Source organism: Schistocerca nitens, chromosome 5 (assembly GCF_023898315.1).
Source record: "Schistocerca nitens isolate TAMUIC-IGC-003100 chromosome 5, iqSchNite1.1, whole genome shotgun sequence".
NCBI classification, from domain to species: domain Eukaryota; kingdom Metazoa; phylum Arthropoda; class Insecta; order Orthoptera; family Acrididae; genus Schistocerca; species Schistocerca nitens.
The window spans coordinates 291,142,419-291,156,588 of NC_064618.1; the positions used below are offsets into that span (position 1 = coordinate 291,142,419).

Consider the following 14,170-nt stretch of genomic DNA (forward strand, 5'->3'; position numbering starts at 1 on the left):
CCTCTCACTCAACAGGTATCATGTTAGTGAGAAAACAAAATGGCTGAATCACAGTTGACATTCAAGCAGTGAAAATGCATTTTGAAGTGGTTTATCAAATTTGATAATGTTGTTGATGTTTAGTGTCACTGGTGGTAGGAGTTTGAAACAAAACTCCCAACCTGTCTAACAATTAAACTCATTCCTGATTTGTTTGAGATGCATGGAATGGTTTGTGATATTCACGAAAAGATTTGGAAGACCATGGTACAGCGAAAAGTCCTTCTTCATTGGCTCTCGTGTCTGACAAGTTTGATGCTTCTCCACAGAAGTCTGTTATGCTTGTGCACTTGAGGTGATGATTAACGCAATAAGTGTATGATGAATTCTAAAAGTTGTTAAGTCAAAAGTTTACATCCCACAATTCCTGCATGCAGTTAAGTGATGATGCTGATTATCGAATAAAATTTTGCAAATAATATCAGCATATAATTTTTGAGAACATCTTTCTCTGGAGCACAGCAGTGTATTTATTACTTAAAAATGAATCTGAATAGTCACAACCGCAATAAACTTATAAAGAGATAAAGTTTATTGAGGTTGTGACCATTCATATTCATTTTTAAATATTAGCAAATGTTTACTGGAGATGAATAGTTGGTGTGGTCTAAAGAGGGCCAATTTAAAACTAATAGAACACTGAATCAGCAAAGCTGCACCTACTGGGCTCTGAAAAATCACTTGTTCACATGGATAAGATGGTCAGTTTACCAGAGGTTCATGTAGGGTTCTGAATACCATCTAGGACCTCAGAACCCTTTCTCTTTGATACTGTCCCTAGAGAAGTGTACCTGGAAATGTTACACGAGTTAATTTTACGAAGTATACATGCATTTTATGGAGCTGATGATGTCATCTACGAATAGGACGGGGTGCCACCACAGTACCATGTGGTTGCATGAGTTTTCCAGGATGCAGGGGCACTGGATTGGACAAAGAGTGTGCATTGAGTAACCCCCTCCTGCCCTCCAACCATATCCTGATCTACCTCCATGGACTTTTAGTTGTGGAGAACTTTGAAATATATTCTAATGACGTAAGCCACATATATTGGAGGACTGTTGTCAGGAGATTATTGCAGTATCTACACTGATCTCTGTTGAAACGTTAACTGATGTAGTTGTGGTGACTGCACCCGCGCTCACGTTCAAGCCAGACGGCAAAACGCAGAATTCACAGCGCCTGCCCCCACTCACAAAGACCCTTTATGAAATCATATTTGCCAATATGACGGTTTTAAATTGATTATAGAAAGGTATTTAACATTGTAAAACTTCAGTAACTGTTCAGCGTTGTCACGGCATGTCCTGACAGGAACAATGATTTTGTTTGTACTTTTGGGCATCAAACTTAAGCCTCACGCTACCATCGGGCTTGATGGTTAAAATAGAGCTACAACTGGGGAATAGGAGGGTTGTATGGTCTTCTAATTTATCATCCTTTCAATTTTTTCCCTCACAGTTTCTCCTTTTGTCCATGGAATTGGATATGAAGAAAAGCAGAATGTTTTGTGTGGGTAAACGTCCATTTTATACACGTAACCCTTTATTACCCCTTGCGCCTCCTAAATACATGTGCATCACAAAGTATTACTCTTTGTAACTCCTCCTCCTGATCATCTGACAAACAAGCAGATTCACTTACCTTAGTGTGGACAGGCTCTGGGGTCACGTCTTCTTCAGACAGCTGCTCACCTTCTTGTTTATCAAGAATTCTCTTTTGGATATGAGAATTCTACTCTAACAGTACTCGATTTGAGTGTATTCTCTGTTGTGTTGATTTTAATTAAATTTACTGATGACCTCTGTTTGTTGGTGGTAAAGAAACATTTTTCTTGCCATATGTCAATCTGTACTTTGTATTGTCTGAAGGTATCCTTCCAGTAAGACAGTTTACTACAAGTTTTTCCACTAGCAGAAAAATGCATTTCAGAGAAAAATTGCTGATGGTAGTGGGTATTAACTCCTGAAGTTTAACTCCTTTTGACTTGCTCCCAACTGCGTTCAGAATATGACAATTCTGCACCAGAATTTGCAGCTCATTAAATAGACCTTATGTTATTACGTATGTCAGTGAACCCATATTAAGTACCAGAGGTACATCTAAATCACATATCTGGGCATTAGTGACAGCTTGCACTGACTCCTTATTAGCCTTGTCTAAATTGTTACATCTTCCCGATACCAGGGTATATACGACCCGGGACAACCGGGAGATCCGGGAAAAACGTGGGAATTTTTTCATCCGGGAGAAAACCGGGAAAAACCCAGGAATTTTTTAGAATTCAGTGATTTTTTTTTTTTACTTTTCAATTAAATTTTTGTTATTTTGACTGGTAAGAAATAATATTCAAACAAAGAATATTACTGTATCCCGCTACTGCAGAATAATACTGCAGCAATAAAACATGAACGAGAGAAAGAAACTAAAATAAAACTTAAGTTGCAAAGGAAATATGCCATGTACAACAACAAAACACAGTGCTCACACAAGCATCTGCCAGCAGCAAAATGTGTCAAAGGCTTTAGGAATGCTATGCAATGCTTCATAACAACAAATTGCCTCCGGTGAGCGTAACATCACAACTGTTTACATTGGATTCGTATGAGCAGTTGCGTGTGGGCCCATGCGCATGCACAGTTGAGTTGCGTATGTGTAGTACCTTCTCCCACTGCAAAAGTGTGGCTGTTAGCTGTATAAGCAGTAACGAGATGCTACATGGAAAAAATTTACTGTCGTGTGCAAGCTGCCATATTCACTGGGAGCAAACCGGGGTATCTGCCCCGGGCGACAATTTCAGTCAAGCATTAATCGCCTTGCAGAACAATGAAGTTATTTTTGTCAGTTTGCTAAAGAAATGTGGTTTTTATTCATCTTTTCCGCTGAGGCAGTCAATTTATTTGTAACAAAATGTTTATTTCCACACTATTGGCTAGTTTCAACTGTTCTCTGCATTTCAAAAGAGCATGTTTTCGTCTTCTTGCAAGTACGGCATTATGCCATAATAAAGGACCAAAAATGAAATAATACAGTACTGGTACTCCAAGAAAATTTACAACCCAATCTGGACGTACGAATGTGCACTTTAAACTGAATTATGCACATTATTATGGTTCACGAAATTCCAATGCTCTTGGAATATCCTCTGGTGTCTTGTTTCTTTTATGACATAACATAAGATCTTTTAATGTTTTACACTTACGAACGTAGGGGCTTCTTGCGTCATCGTAGCTGCTCAAGCGCTGACACACCTGTTATCTGGCGCTCTCTGGCGACTGCTGAAACGAACCTCTTTCTAACAGGTCACGGGAAAATATCGCAAATGATTGATTGAAAAGCGTTGCTTTCAAAGTAAATTTTCTTTTACCGAAGATGAACTATGTGCGATGAATTTCTTTAATCGCAGAGCGTTTGACTCTCATTTAAAAATCAACTCTTTGAGGATGACCGTTTAGAATAATTTCGAGCCCAGAAGATCAGACATTTGTGTCGTTATTAAAAATTTTACTGGCACATTTGTATGTGAAAGCTTTGCTTTTCTTGTAGCAACACTATGTATATTAATTAAAACCATTAACTTTTCCTATTTGTGTGTACACGCTACTTAATAGTGATAATGCTATTGGCTGTCGAGATCATGTGGCGTGAGCTACGACTGGCTTACAAAAGCGCGTAGCAATCTCGAAAAATTGATAAGTTTTACGGTTCCGAGGAAAAGTATGCTGTCACTTAACTCGGAAAAAGTGTATTTTCACCCGGGAGAAACTGGGAAATCTGGGAATTTTTTTCACTGTCCACGTATACACCCTGCGATACAGTTCTTCTTTCATATCTACCCCCCTTGTTCATATCTCAGAAAGTAGTTTGGAATAAATTTCATGCCCCCACCCCTTTTATAGGTCTCCTTATTGTGACCTGTTAGTTTTCCTGATTGGTTGGAGGGTTAGCCTCTTCATTGTAACTTTAACTACCTGCTTGTTGTGGGTTTGACCTCGCCAGTTCGTGTTCTTTATTGCCCTGGAGTTAAATTGTTTGACCCCCACAATATATAATTATTACGTTGATTGTAACTGCCAGGTGGAGGTCTGCCGGATGGTCTATTTGCATTCGGTTCCTGCAAATTACTGTATTGGTTATTGTCACCTGTGGGAGGTGCTTTCTGAACTATATGGCCAAAGCTCTTCTGTTTGATATAAGCCAGTCTATTGCAATTCCTTTGAAAACTTGTTTGTACGTTTGGCTTCCCCCATCATAATTATTTCTTTTATTATTATTATTGTTGCATGGGAAATATTGGTGCCAGCCATGTTGGTTATTGCCACCATTGACATTCTGCAGTTGGCTATTTTGTGGAGACACGGACTGTGTATTAATGTTCTGTGCTTGTGATGGCCCCTCTTCATATATTAGGTCAACCAAGTCGATTGCAGATAAGAAATGCTCTATCATTTTCATGTATCTGGTCAGTTTTTTCCTTATACGGTTGGGCACGTCACTTCTCAGTATTTTCAATATGTCCATGTGGGAAACTGGGTTTGTCCAATAACTGGTTTTGTTTAAGTATTTTTCAAAATAACTTCCTCAGTCCCCCATGTTTACTACTGAATGATTGTGGGTTGAAAATTGCTTGACGTAGACTTTCTTAGACTGCTGTGGACCAATATTTGTTAAAGTCTGTCCATTCAAGTTGCTCATAGGTATGGCATCTCTCAGCCATCTGTTGCCCACAATAAAAACATTGCCCTGTGTGTACCCTAAAATGAACTGGATCTTCTGTGCTTCTGCCCAGTTGCAGGGTAACACATTGTGAAAATTTCTGATAAACACTATAAGGTTCATGTTCTTACTCTCAGATGAAAAAACTGGGAATTGCCTGTGATGGAGGAGACCAACATCCATTAATAAAGGAAGCAAGCATGCAGTATTGTCTGTTGCTGCCACAGCATTGTTTGGATGTACATGATTACACTCTGGATATGTTTGCACAACTGGTATTGATGTTAGCAATGCCTGTTGCATTTCATAATTCCTTTCTTCTCCATCTGAAGAGCCGATAGCAAATGGTTGATAAGTATTACCACTACCTTTCCTTCCCGATTGCTTGCTATTGGCGTCTCTCTAGTGACACCCACAACATTAATTAGACTGCCCTGCAACTTCTCTTCTGCTGCCTTTAAGCCCAGCTCAATCCTAGCAATCAGTTCATTTTCTCTTTCCTTTAGTACCTCTTAAATTGCCTCAACATTGGTCTTAAGCTCTTGTACAACCTTCTGTGCTAGGGTTGTACCCTTATCTAACATTCCTGCTTTGGCTCTGTTGTTTAAAGTCTTTACCTCCTTTATGATGTTTCCTTGTGCTTTCTTTATGAACTTAATGCCTAAATCTAAATTATTCAATTTTACTGACAGCTCCTCTACTTATTCTGTTAAATCTTTACATAAAGATTGCAACCCATTAACAGTACCTGTCATAGTTTATAAATTTCTGAAGCTTCTGACTGAGCCTCTTGCGGCTGTGCCTCCTCTATAAATGACATTTTTGATCTAGGCTGTTTATCTCCTGAGACAAATCAGTGAATAATTACACCTTCAATTTCTTCCCCATATCAGCAAGTTTGCATGTTAAATCATTAGAAAAGTCAGTGTGTAGATTTTGACTTAAATGATCGAACATCTGTGATAGGTCATTTTTAAAATAATGAAATTTTTTGTTGGTTTGTTGTTTAGAAAATTATTAAATAAATTCCTCATGGGGTCAGTAAAGCCCTTATACATGTTCTGCATTGAATTCATTGATAGCACATAACCATCTTGTGTACCTACTGTGTCTCGTTCAGTCACATTTGAAACAAATTCTCTTGACATCGAGAAACGAAATTTACTGATTCCACACTAATGCTCTTTTCATTGGCTTCATGCAAGAAAGTGCTTCTTAGTAAGATTTGGGAATTACTCTCTTCTACCATGAGCATGGTAGCATCATGAGCTAAGACATTATTGTCATCAGCATAAATTGAATTTGTATAGTATTCAGAGCTGCCGTTGATATGATAAACATTTTTTGTCACACACCCATTGTGGCAACATTGTGTGTGTCTACGCTATTTTCATTAGTCAGCACCATCTTTTTAACTGGTTCCATCTTGCAAGTCTTTCTTAAAGTTATAAATATGAAACAAAATTTAAATTTAATCTTAAAATTGATTGCAAGAATTTTCCCAGTCAATGTATGATTTATCCTTCACCAGAATTGCAGCTTATTTTTGCCATTTACAATTTTTGTATCTAATTCCAAAAAAAATCAGAATAATGTTAACCCAAATATCTGTTGTTTTAAAAAAATGCTTCAGATTTATGACTGGATAGGGGTAAGATAGTGACACTACTTTTGATAGATGTGTTTCCAAATGCAGTCATGGGAGCAATAAGTTGGAGTTCTTTCCTATCTTATAGACAATCTTCTTACAGGTTTTTGGTAAAATTCCTCTGGTTAACCATATGTCATTTATGCATACCATGTGGTGTTTGTCCGTCATGAAATGAAGTAAGTACAGAAAAAATTAGTACAATAGACAGTTACACAACAGGTTTTATATCATTTAATTATTTCGCCTATTTAATCTATCTGGCACCATCCAGGGAAAGGTCACCAGTTCTATTGGTTAATTATTAATTTTAAGAATAATAAATACGATAGAAATTTGTTGGCACTGCACAAGAAGCACGCTCAGGAGCATGTGTCTCAACTAATTTACGCACTGGTACGCACACTCGAGACAGTTAGGCTTATGATTTTTCCTAACACAAAAAAATCTCTAATGTGTAATGTTAGATTATTAGATGATATTTCTTCCAGCCATGAAGTTATTTTCCTCATCTTCTTCTTTGGAGACAATGTTATGGTGTGCAGCTTGCTTTGCTTAAATTTCTTGCTTCTCTGAAGTATTACAGGTATGGGGACACACACAGATAGATCAGGTGAAATAAAGAATTAGTAAGTGACATTAGCTTATTTCTTTAAGAATTAATTTATTACTATAATAATTGATATATTTCACATTGTTAGTGAACTAAACAGAAATTCACATCTTACCTCTATTATGGACTATAAGACACTTTACAGGATCAATGAAACATCCCATAAGAGTTTTTACAAACACAAGAAAATTAATGTTCTTAGTGCTTTTTCCTCGCTATCTTCACAGGCTTGATTGCGGTGGGGATACTGCATTTTAATCTTTGCCGTAAACTACTTAGGCGAATTAATGCATAAAAATAAACAGAGAAAAATAAAACATGTACCCATATAAGTAAACAAACAAGTCCCAGTACAATCTATAGCGATCTCTGTTGAAACATTGATCAATGTAGCTGTGGTGACTGCTTATCATTCTGGTATTTGTAAATATAGCCTAGCAATATGATATTTCATATTTAATACCCTAGTGGAAAATTGTTATTATTTATGACTTCAGACTTTCATCAGCCAGCTTACATTTTTTGCTATCTACAGTAGAACCTTGATTATCTGTCAGTTTTGGGACCAGGCAGTGCCTGAAATGCTAGAATGGTCAGATAATCAGAGGAGACTGAAACAAATCATTTGCAGAGTTCAAAATGATGTAATTAATCAGAGTTGAGTAAAAAATACATTTCTAATTGAGAGAAAGTAAAACAGAAAATTTTAAACAATAAAAATCTATTTAAAGAAGTGTAAAAGGTGTTTTGTCCACAATATGACCATAACTAAAGTAGTTAGCTGTTGTTCCAAATATTTGAGTGCACTCTTGAATGTTTATGGATGCTCTTGGTTTCTTTCACCTCTTGCATTGCTTTATGTTGCAATTGGTCAGCCTGTCCTTTGCTACTAGTTTCTTGTCTGTGAATGTCTCATTCTTTGAGGCAAGCATTTTTTGACATTTCATTGTTTGGTTCTTGTTAATGTTGTATAATTGATCAAGAACCAATTTATTTTCTTAGACTATTTTTTTTTTTAATTTTTCAACAAACTCCCTATCTGCATCATCATCAGAAAGTTTTCCACGTGAAATAGCAACTTGCATAATGCTGTGAAGATTTTACCATCAGTGAAGACAACCTCCACTTGCTGGGAATCCATCTTCTTCACCCCCCACCCCCACTTTTTGGTGTAACTGAATAACTTTTTCTTTATGATAGCGTCTGAAAGGCATCCAACTCTTTTCCGATGAAATCATACACACACAGTGTCATCCAGGAGCTCAGATTTTGGTTTTTTCAATGCTTTTCTAGTTTTTAAAGCATTTTTCACCACTTAAACTTAACAAAAAACTTAGATTTTTTCAGTTCTTTTTCCAATCATTAATGGGCATCACTCAGACATCCATTTCAGAAGCTAAGCTAGTAACTGACTCACCTCTTGTAAGTGTTTGCAGAACACTTTAGTTTCTGTTCGATTATGCACACAACATGTTTCCTACTCTGATTTGTACCCATTTTAGTTTTTCTGAATGTGTTACATTTCTTAATCACAACTGCAAGAACTCTCTAAAACTACACCGCAAATGTGTAATTAAAAGAATATAATAATAAACTTAAAAAATGCACAAATAAAGCAGCAGATTAGAGTATAATGAAGCAAACATTCTGACAGTACAATTGTCTGTCAGTTGAGCATGCATGAAGATCATGACTTAGGTGGAAGACTGTTGAGATAGCAAATAAGCCGACATACTGTTAGGTGTGGAGCACAGATAGATGATTGGGCACATGGACAAATAATCTGAGGAGTCAGTTAATTGAGGATCAGATAATACAGGTTCTAATGTACTGACCATATTCATTACTGTGTCCAGGAGTAGCACTTGAACAATATTTCAGCAGTTGCTTGCTTCTACTTCCCTTTAATTACTGTAACACTATGACTAGTAACAGTGTTACAGTTCCACACTGAAGAGATGAGTATGTTTTCTAAATAATTAAGCTTGTACTTATTAATTTACAGTTGTAATACAAATTAATTTTTTCAGTAACATCAGAAGCCTTAATTATCTTCCCATAACTTTTTATACAGCAAACGCAGTGATGTGAAATTCATTTATCTTAATTGCAGCAGAAGTGGGAATGAAACCTGTCCAGATCAGATATGCATGGCATCAACAAATCGAAAGAAACCCCACTCCTTATCCAACCAGGCAAGTAAAACCTAGATTGATTGATTGATTTATCAAGAGACAGTTTGTTGTTAATTTTCTGAAAGTATCTTATTCCAAAGCTAACATACTGTCTCTTAATATTTGAAGTTGTTTAGTGACTGCAAAATAATAGTTTGGTGTTTTTTGTACTAGAATCTAAGGTTAATAAAGAAGTTTAGAATGTCATATACTACTGCACACAACTTTAGAATATATGTTATGTAGTTTCCATAATTGTTGCAGGTAAGAGAAGAAACTAGTTGGCTGCAAAAGCATACAGCAAGTCTGGAAAGACGATGGAGCACAGGTCTTTGGCGCCGCAAAAGGCGACTTGACTCGCTAGATGTTTCTGTTCCTTCGGAATCTACAGACATGCCAGATCTCAGCACTTCTTCAGGAGATCTTGTTTTCTCAGATGCCATTGTAAATCTATCAGACTGTGATTTAAATGAGGCAATTGTAGATGGTAAACTTTCAAGAGCTGCTCTTGAAGACTATGACAACACAGCCTCTGATTCTGTTGAGTTTGTCCGTATACCCAAGAGTGAATATGAAGCCATTAAGAACAGAGTTTCTGAAATTGAAAATCAAATTACAAGAGAATTTGGCAATGTGAATCATGCATCTTCAGATGAACAAGTGTGTGGTACACTGTCAGTTCAGTCTGCTTATGAGCGTACTCTGGAAGAGCAAGCACGTCTTGATGGGACTCCTGGTCAAGATATGGTTTCTGCTGATCAACTTGCTCGGCGACTGAGCCGTGAACTGCGTATACGAAGAAGTTTGGATGGAGCAAGACCAATCAGATCACCTAGTGCTCGTAAGATTGGCTCATTGCGTAGGCGTTCAAGAGAAATAGAAGCACAAAAATTACGGCGGAATTCGTGGGCTTCTCCAGATGCTATTGTTTCAACAGCAAATGGCTCTGCACTGCGTCGGGGCCGTCCAAATACAGTATTGACGGGTCTACGACGTCCATGCCGTAGATCATCGTCTTATCATGGGCGGGAATCTAATATTGATACAGATGCGACTTCATCTGTCTCCAAAAATTGTGCTGCTGGAAATGATACGTTTGGAAATTTAGCTTGCACTGTGAGCCCAGTTTTATCTGATCAGCAATTATTCTTACAGAGAGGAAAGTCAATTGAGTCATCTGTTGGAATGATGACTGTTTCCAGCACCCCTCAGTTTGCAGAACAAAACCATTGTGTTGTTACACACCAACCTATGCTGGAAGGCAGTGAAGATTTTGCTGCTGTTTCAAATGGCGACCAATGGTTTTCAGCTGAAACGCACCTGCCCAAGACACCAACTGTTCATGGAGAAGCTCCAGTTACAGGTAGGGCATCAGTAGCCCGAATAAGAAATGAAAATGCTGGAATGGTGTTGGAAAGAATGAGACTTTTTGACAATTATATTGGTGATGCTATTTCTGGTGTATTGGACACTCCAGTTCCCATCAGTAACAGAACACGGATTAACTGTTTGAAAGGAGTGGACGTGATTAATGGTCAGCAGCACTCTAAGATAATTACTGTTCACAGAACTACTAAAAACATTACCCATGGTACAACCACTTCAAATAAAAAGAAATGCCACGCTAAAAGCCCAAAAGAGACTTCCAGAAAAACTAGACATAAGCAGTCAAAATCTCCTTTGTCAAAAAGTGCAATTTTAAGCAGTCACGTGAATTCACCCAAAAATAGATTGGTGAGAAAGTCACACAGTTGCAAAGTTGCTAAATCACAGCACAGCCATTCAAGATTTAATAAAACCACCCCTTCAAAGACAGCAAATGGTGAAAAGGAAAACCTTGCAGCCACAGATGATCAGTTTTTTAGAAATAAGATAGCAGAATTCCGTTCGCAAAAGTGTCAAGATATCTTAAGAAAACAATCACACCTCGACTCATCAAAAGACGTCTCTTCTCCATTAAAAGTCCGGAATAGAGTGGATGTGGCAAACGTAGTGGCAGGACGAAACAACATTGAAGTTAAATATCAGACACCAGTACCCCATATCAAAGATTCATTGTTGTTGCGATCTCCAAGTAAAATGCTGAAGCCATACATGAATTCAGGAAGTGCTGCAGGACGGCACCCAATAACTCCTATAAAGGCCATGACACCTCTTCATTCTACACCAGCCAGGCGATCACCAAGGTTAACACAGTCTTGTTTGTAGATCTAGGACATAGTTATTGTAAATAATCAGCCAGTACTGCCTAATTATCAGCAGTATCCAACTATGAAATTATCTTCACAAAAATTAAAGTTCAAAACAAGCTTTAATACAAACTGTGATATTATAAAAGACAACTTCTTGCTGTATACTCAGACTTCAAATCGATATTCTTCAGCACTGCCAGAGTGACAACGCTAACTAGGCATTGTTTGCATTCAGCCCAGGCTTTCTTATTAAAATATACATTTCTTAATGTCACTAACATAAAACAAAAACCAACAAATACTGCAGTCTATAAATAATGGAAGAAGTTACTGTAAGATTACTTGCCATATAGTTGAGGCATTTTTATAGATTTTACAAATACAGTAAATTTTATGTTTTGTTGTTATGTGTAACCCCCTATATTTTATTTGATGTGGTACTCATCTTCTCTCTGCTTTTTATACCTTTCTCAATTGTATTAAATATGTGTGTCTTCAGAAAAGTACACACAATTTGATTGTTTTGGACTTCAACATTAAGTATTTGCTTCTTTACTGTTACCTTCCTCCTTCCAGCTATCATAATTCTTAAGAACTGTTGACTACTTTTCTTACATCATAAGTTAATCTTTCAGTTTCACAATAAAGTGGGAGTCTATTTGCTATAACCATTTCACATTTTCTTGCATTCTGAATTTAAAATGCAATAAATTAAATATTGCTATGTAATCTTTTTATTTCCACACTTTTGACTCAGTGGGAGTTTGGTATATCATCTCACCCTCTGGCTTATCTCTTCCCCTTCCAATGCAATTTACATATTTTTATGTGCATTCCACAAAAGCTTTTGACATGGTTCCCAACCTTTCTCATTGTTTCATTAGCCTTCATAGCACTGTTTCTGGATACCAAGGTGCCATTGGTTTTCATAATTTTTTATCTCCGACTTCAATAATTACTGGTGTACGATGTGTGTACATACTTAATATTTTGACTTTGTGAGCAGTTCATTACACAACTGCTCTTAATGAGAGTCCAGCAAATAAATTTATCATCTTTTCTGTAAAATAAGACTGAGAAGCAAGTACATTTAATAACTTGGACTATGAAGTATATACACTGATAATCTTAGGTTATGACAAAAAGAATAGCACAGAAATTTCTACAATGCTTAAGTTTCCAGCACATTTTAGAGTATCTGCTTAGGAATTTTAACTGCTTCCTTAAAAATGATGGACAGATTATGATGTAAATATCAGGAACCAATACAGTTAGTATTCAGTGTAATTTTATTTCAGCATCCATTCTCTCTCTTTCCCATACACATGACTTTGTAACTCATGACAAGGTTTTAATAGTGTAATGGGCTGTCTTGCTGTGGTTATTGTTCCTCTACCCCCCTCATCCTCCCTCTCTCTCTCTCTCTCTCTCTCTCTCTCTCTCTCTCTCACACACACACACACACACACACACACACACACACACACACACACACACACCCCTCTCCACTCCCAGGTCTGATATTTATATAAATTTGAATTGTTTGATTCAACCTCTTTGCACAAGTGATTTTTTATGTAATTTTCTTGTTATAGACCTCAATTTGTTGAGATACATTTGCATCCCATTTGATGTGTGTGTAATCAGACATCAGATTCAAACTTAATTTAAATGAGAAATCCCAAAACATAGTATATTAATAAGAATTCTTGTACACATTTTGTATTAAAGATATTATACTGTGGGTATTCTGTGTTAATAAATATTGGTGTTATTACAATGTCAGGTACTGTTAATGGCATATCTTCCACCAAACAATGGGTAGATATTTGATGATCTGTGCTTTCAATAAAAGTTTTATTATTATGTTGACTTATTTCCTGCTTTTTTTTTTCACTGAGCTAGTTCTTCCATGTATTCTGACCAAGTGATGTGGTACAGTAGTTAAGAAAATGACCTGTTAATTGGAAGGAATGTTCAAATCCACGTCTGAACACACACATACAGATACAGACAAGACATTGCAAATATTACAGCTTTGTTTTTTCTCCCTAATGTTGAATGGGGAATTGAATTAACACTGATATTGCTAGTGTGTTATCAGTTGCAAATTGATGTAAACATGCTTGCTGCACAAAAACTTTAAGGACCATTGCTGTTTACATAATACAAAAATGAATTTCAGTAACAGATACAGCATATCTACAATAAAATGCCTTCTTTTTTTTTTTTTTTAGAATACCTCGTTTTCCTACTGACTACTGCTAGAATTCAGTTTATACATAGTTGGCATTAACTGAAGAAAAAGTGTGAATATTTCATAGGGTACAAATACACTTTGACTGGTGTAAGCAGCAGCCAGTAAAAAAATAGCAAATACAATTGTGGCCAGAGATATCTTAGTAATAGCCCCTGGGGTGGCTATTCAAAAATTGTTTTTCCTACGTACTTGAAAACAGAAGAAGCTGAAACTCGAAAGTAAAATTCTAGCCTTGCCAGTCTGAAATATTGCATCAAATCTAAATACTGTTACTCTTGTACTAGGGATATGTTTGCTGATGGATCAACATTTTACATACCCGTTACAGCGAACAGGCATAATTATCAGATTTGGGAATACAAACAACTCTACAGTGCCGTACAATGAACTTATGACATCCTAAAATTATCAGATCATTATGTGCAGCAAGATAAGTAAACTACTTTTGTTGTGCAAAAAGTTTTCAATGGTTCTTTATATGCAGAAATTCCTGAGTTTTATGGCTCCTTTTAGATTGAATACCTGAAG

The 14,170-nt window shown here is 36.7% G+C and overlaps 1 protein-coding gene across 5 annotated transcripts in view; it reads left to right on the top strand.

Moving 5' to 3' along the window:
* Positions 1-13,207, top strand: part of LOC126259817 (uncharacterized) — a 97,119-nt gene extending 83,912 nt beyond the window's left edge. For 4 of the 5 annotated variants that reach the window (XM_049956855.1, XM_049956857.1, XM_049956859.1 and 1 more), the window contains 2 exons: positions 9,130-9,211; positions 9,455-13,207. In XM_049956855.1, the coding sequence (XP_049812812.1) occupies positions 9,130-9,211; positions 9,455-11,398 (2,026 nt within the window). In that variant the 3' untranslated portion in view covers positions 11,399-13,207. The remainder of the gene's footprint in view (positions 1-9,129; positions 9,212-9,454) is intronic. The other variant, XM_049956856.1, reaches the window with a different exon arrangement.
* The last annotated feature ends 963 nt before the right edge of the window (positions 13,208-14,170 follow it).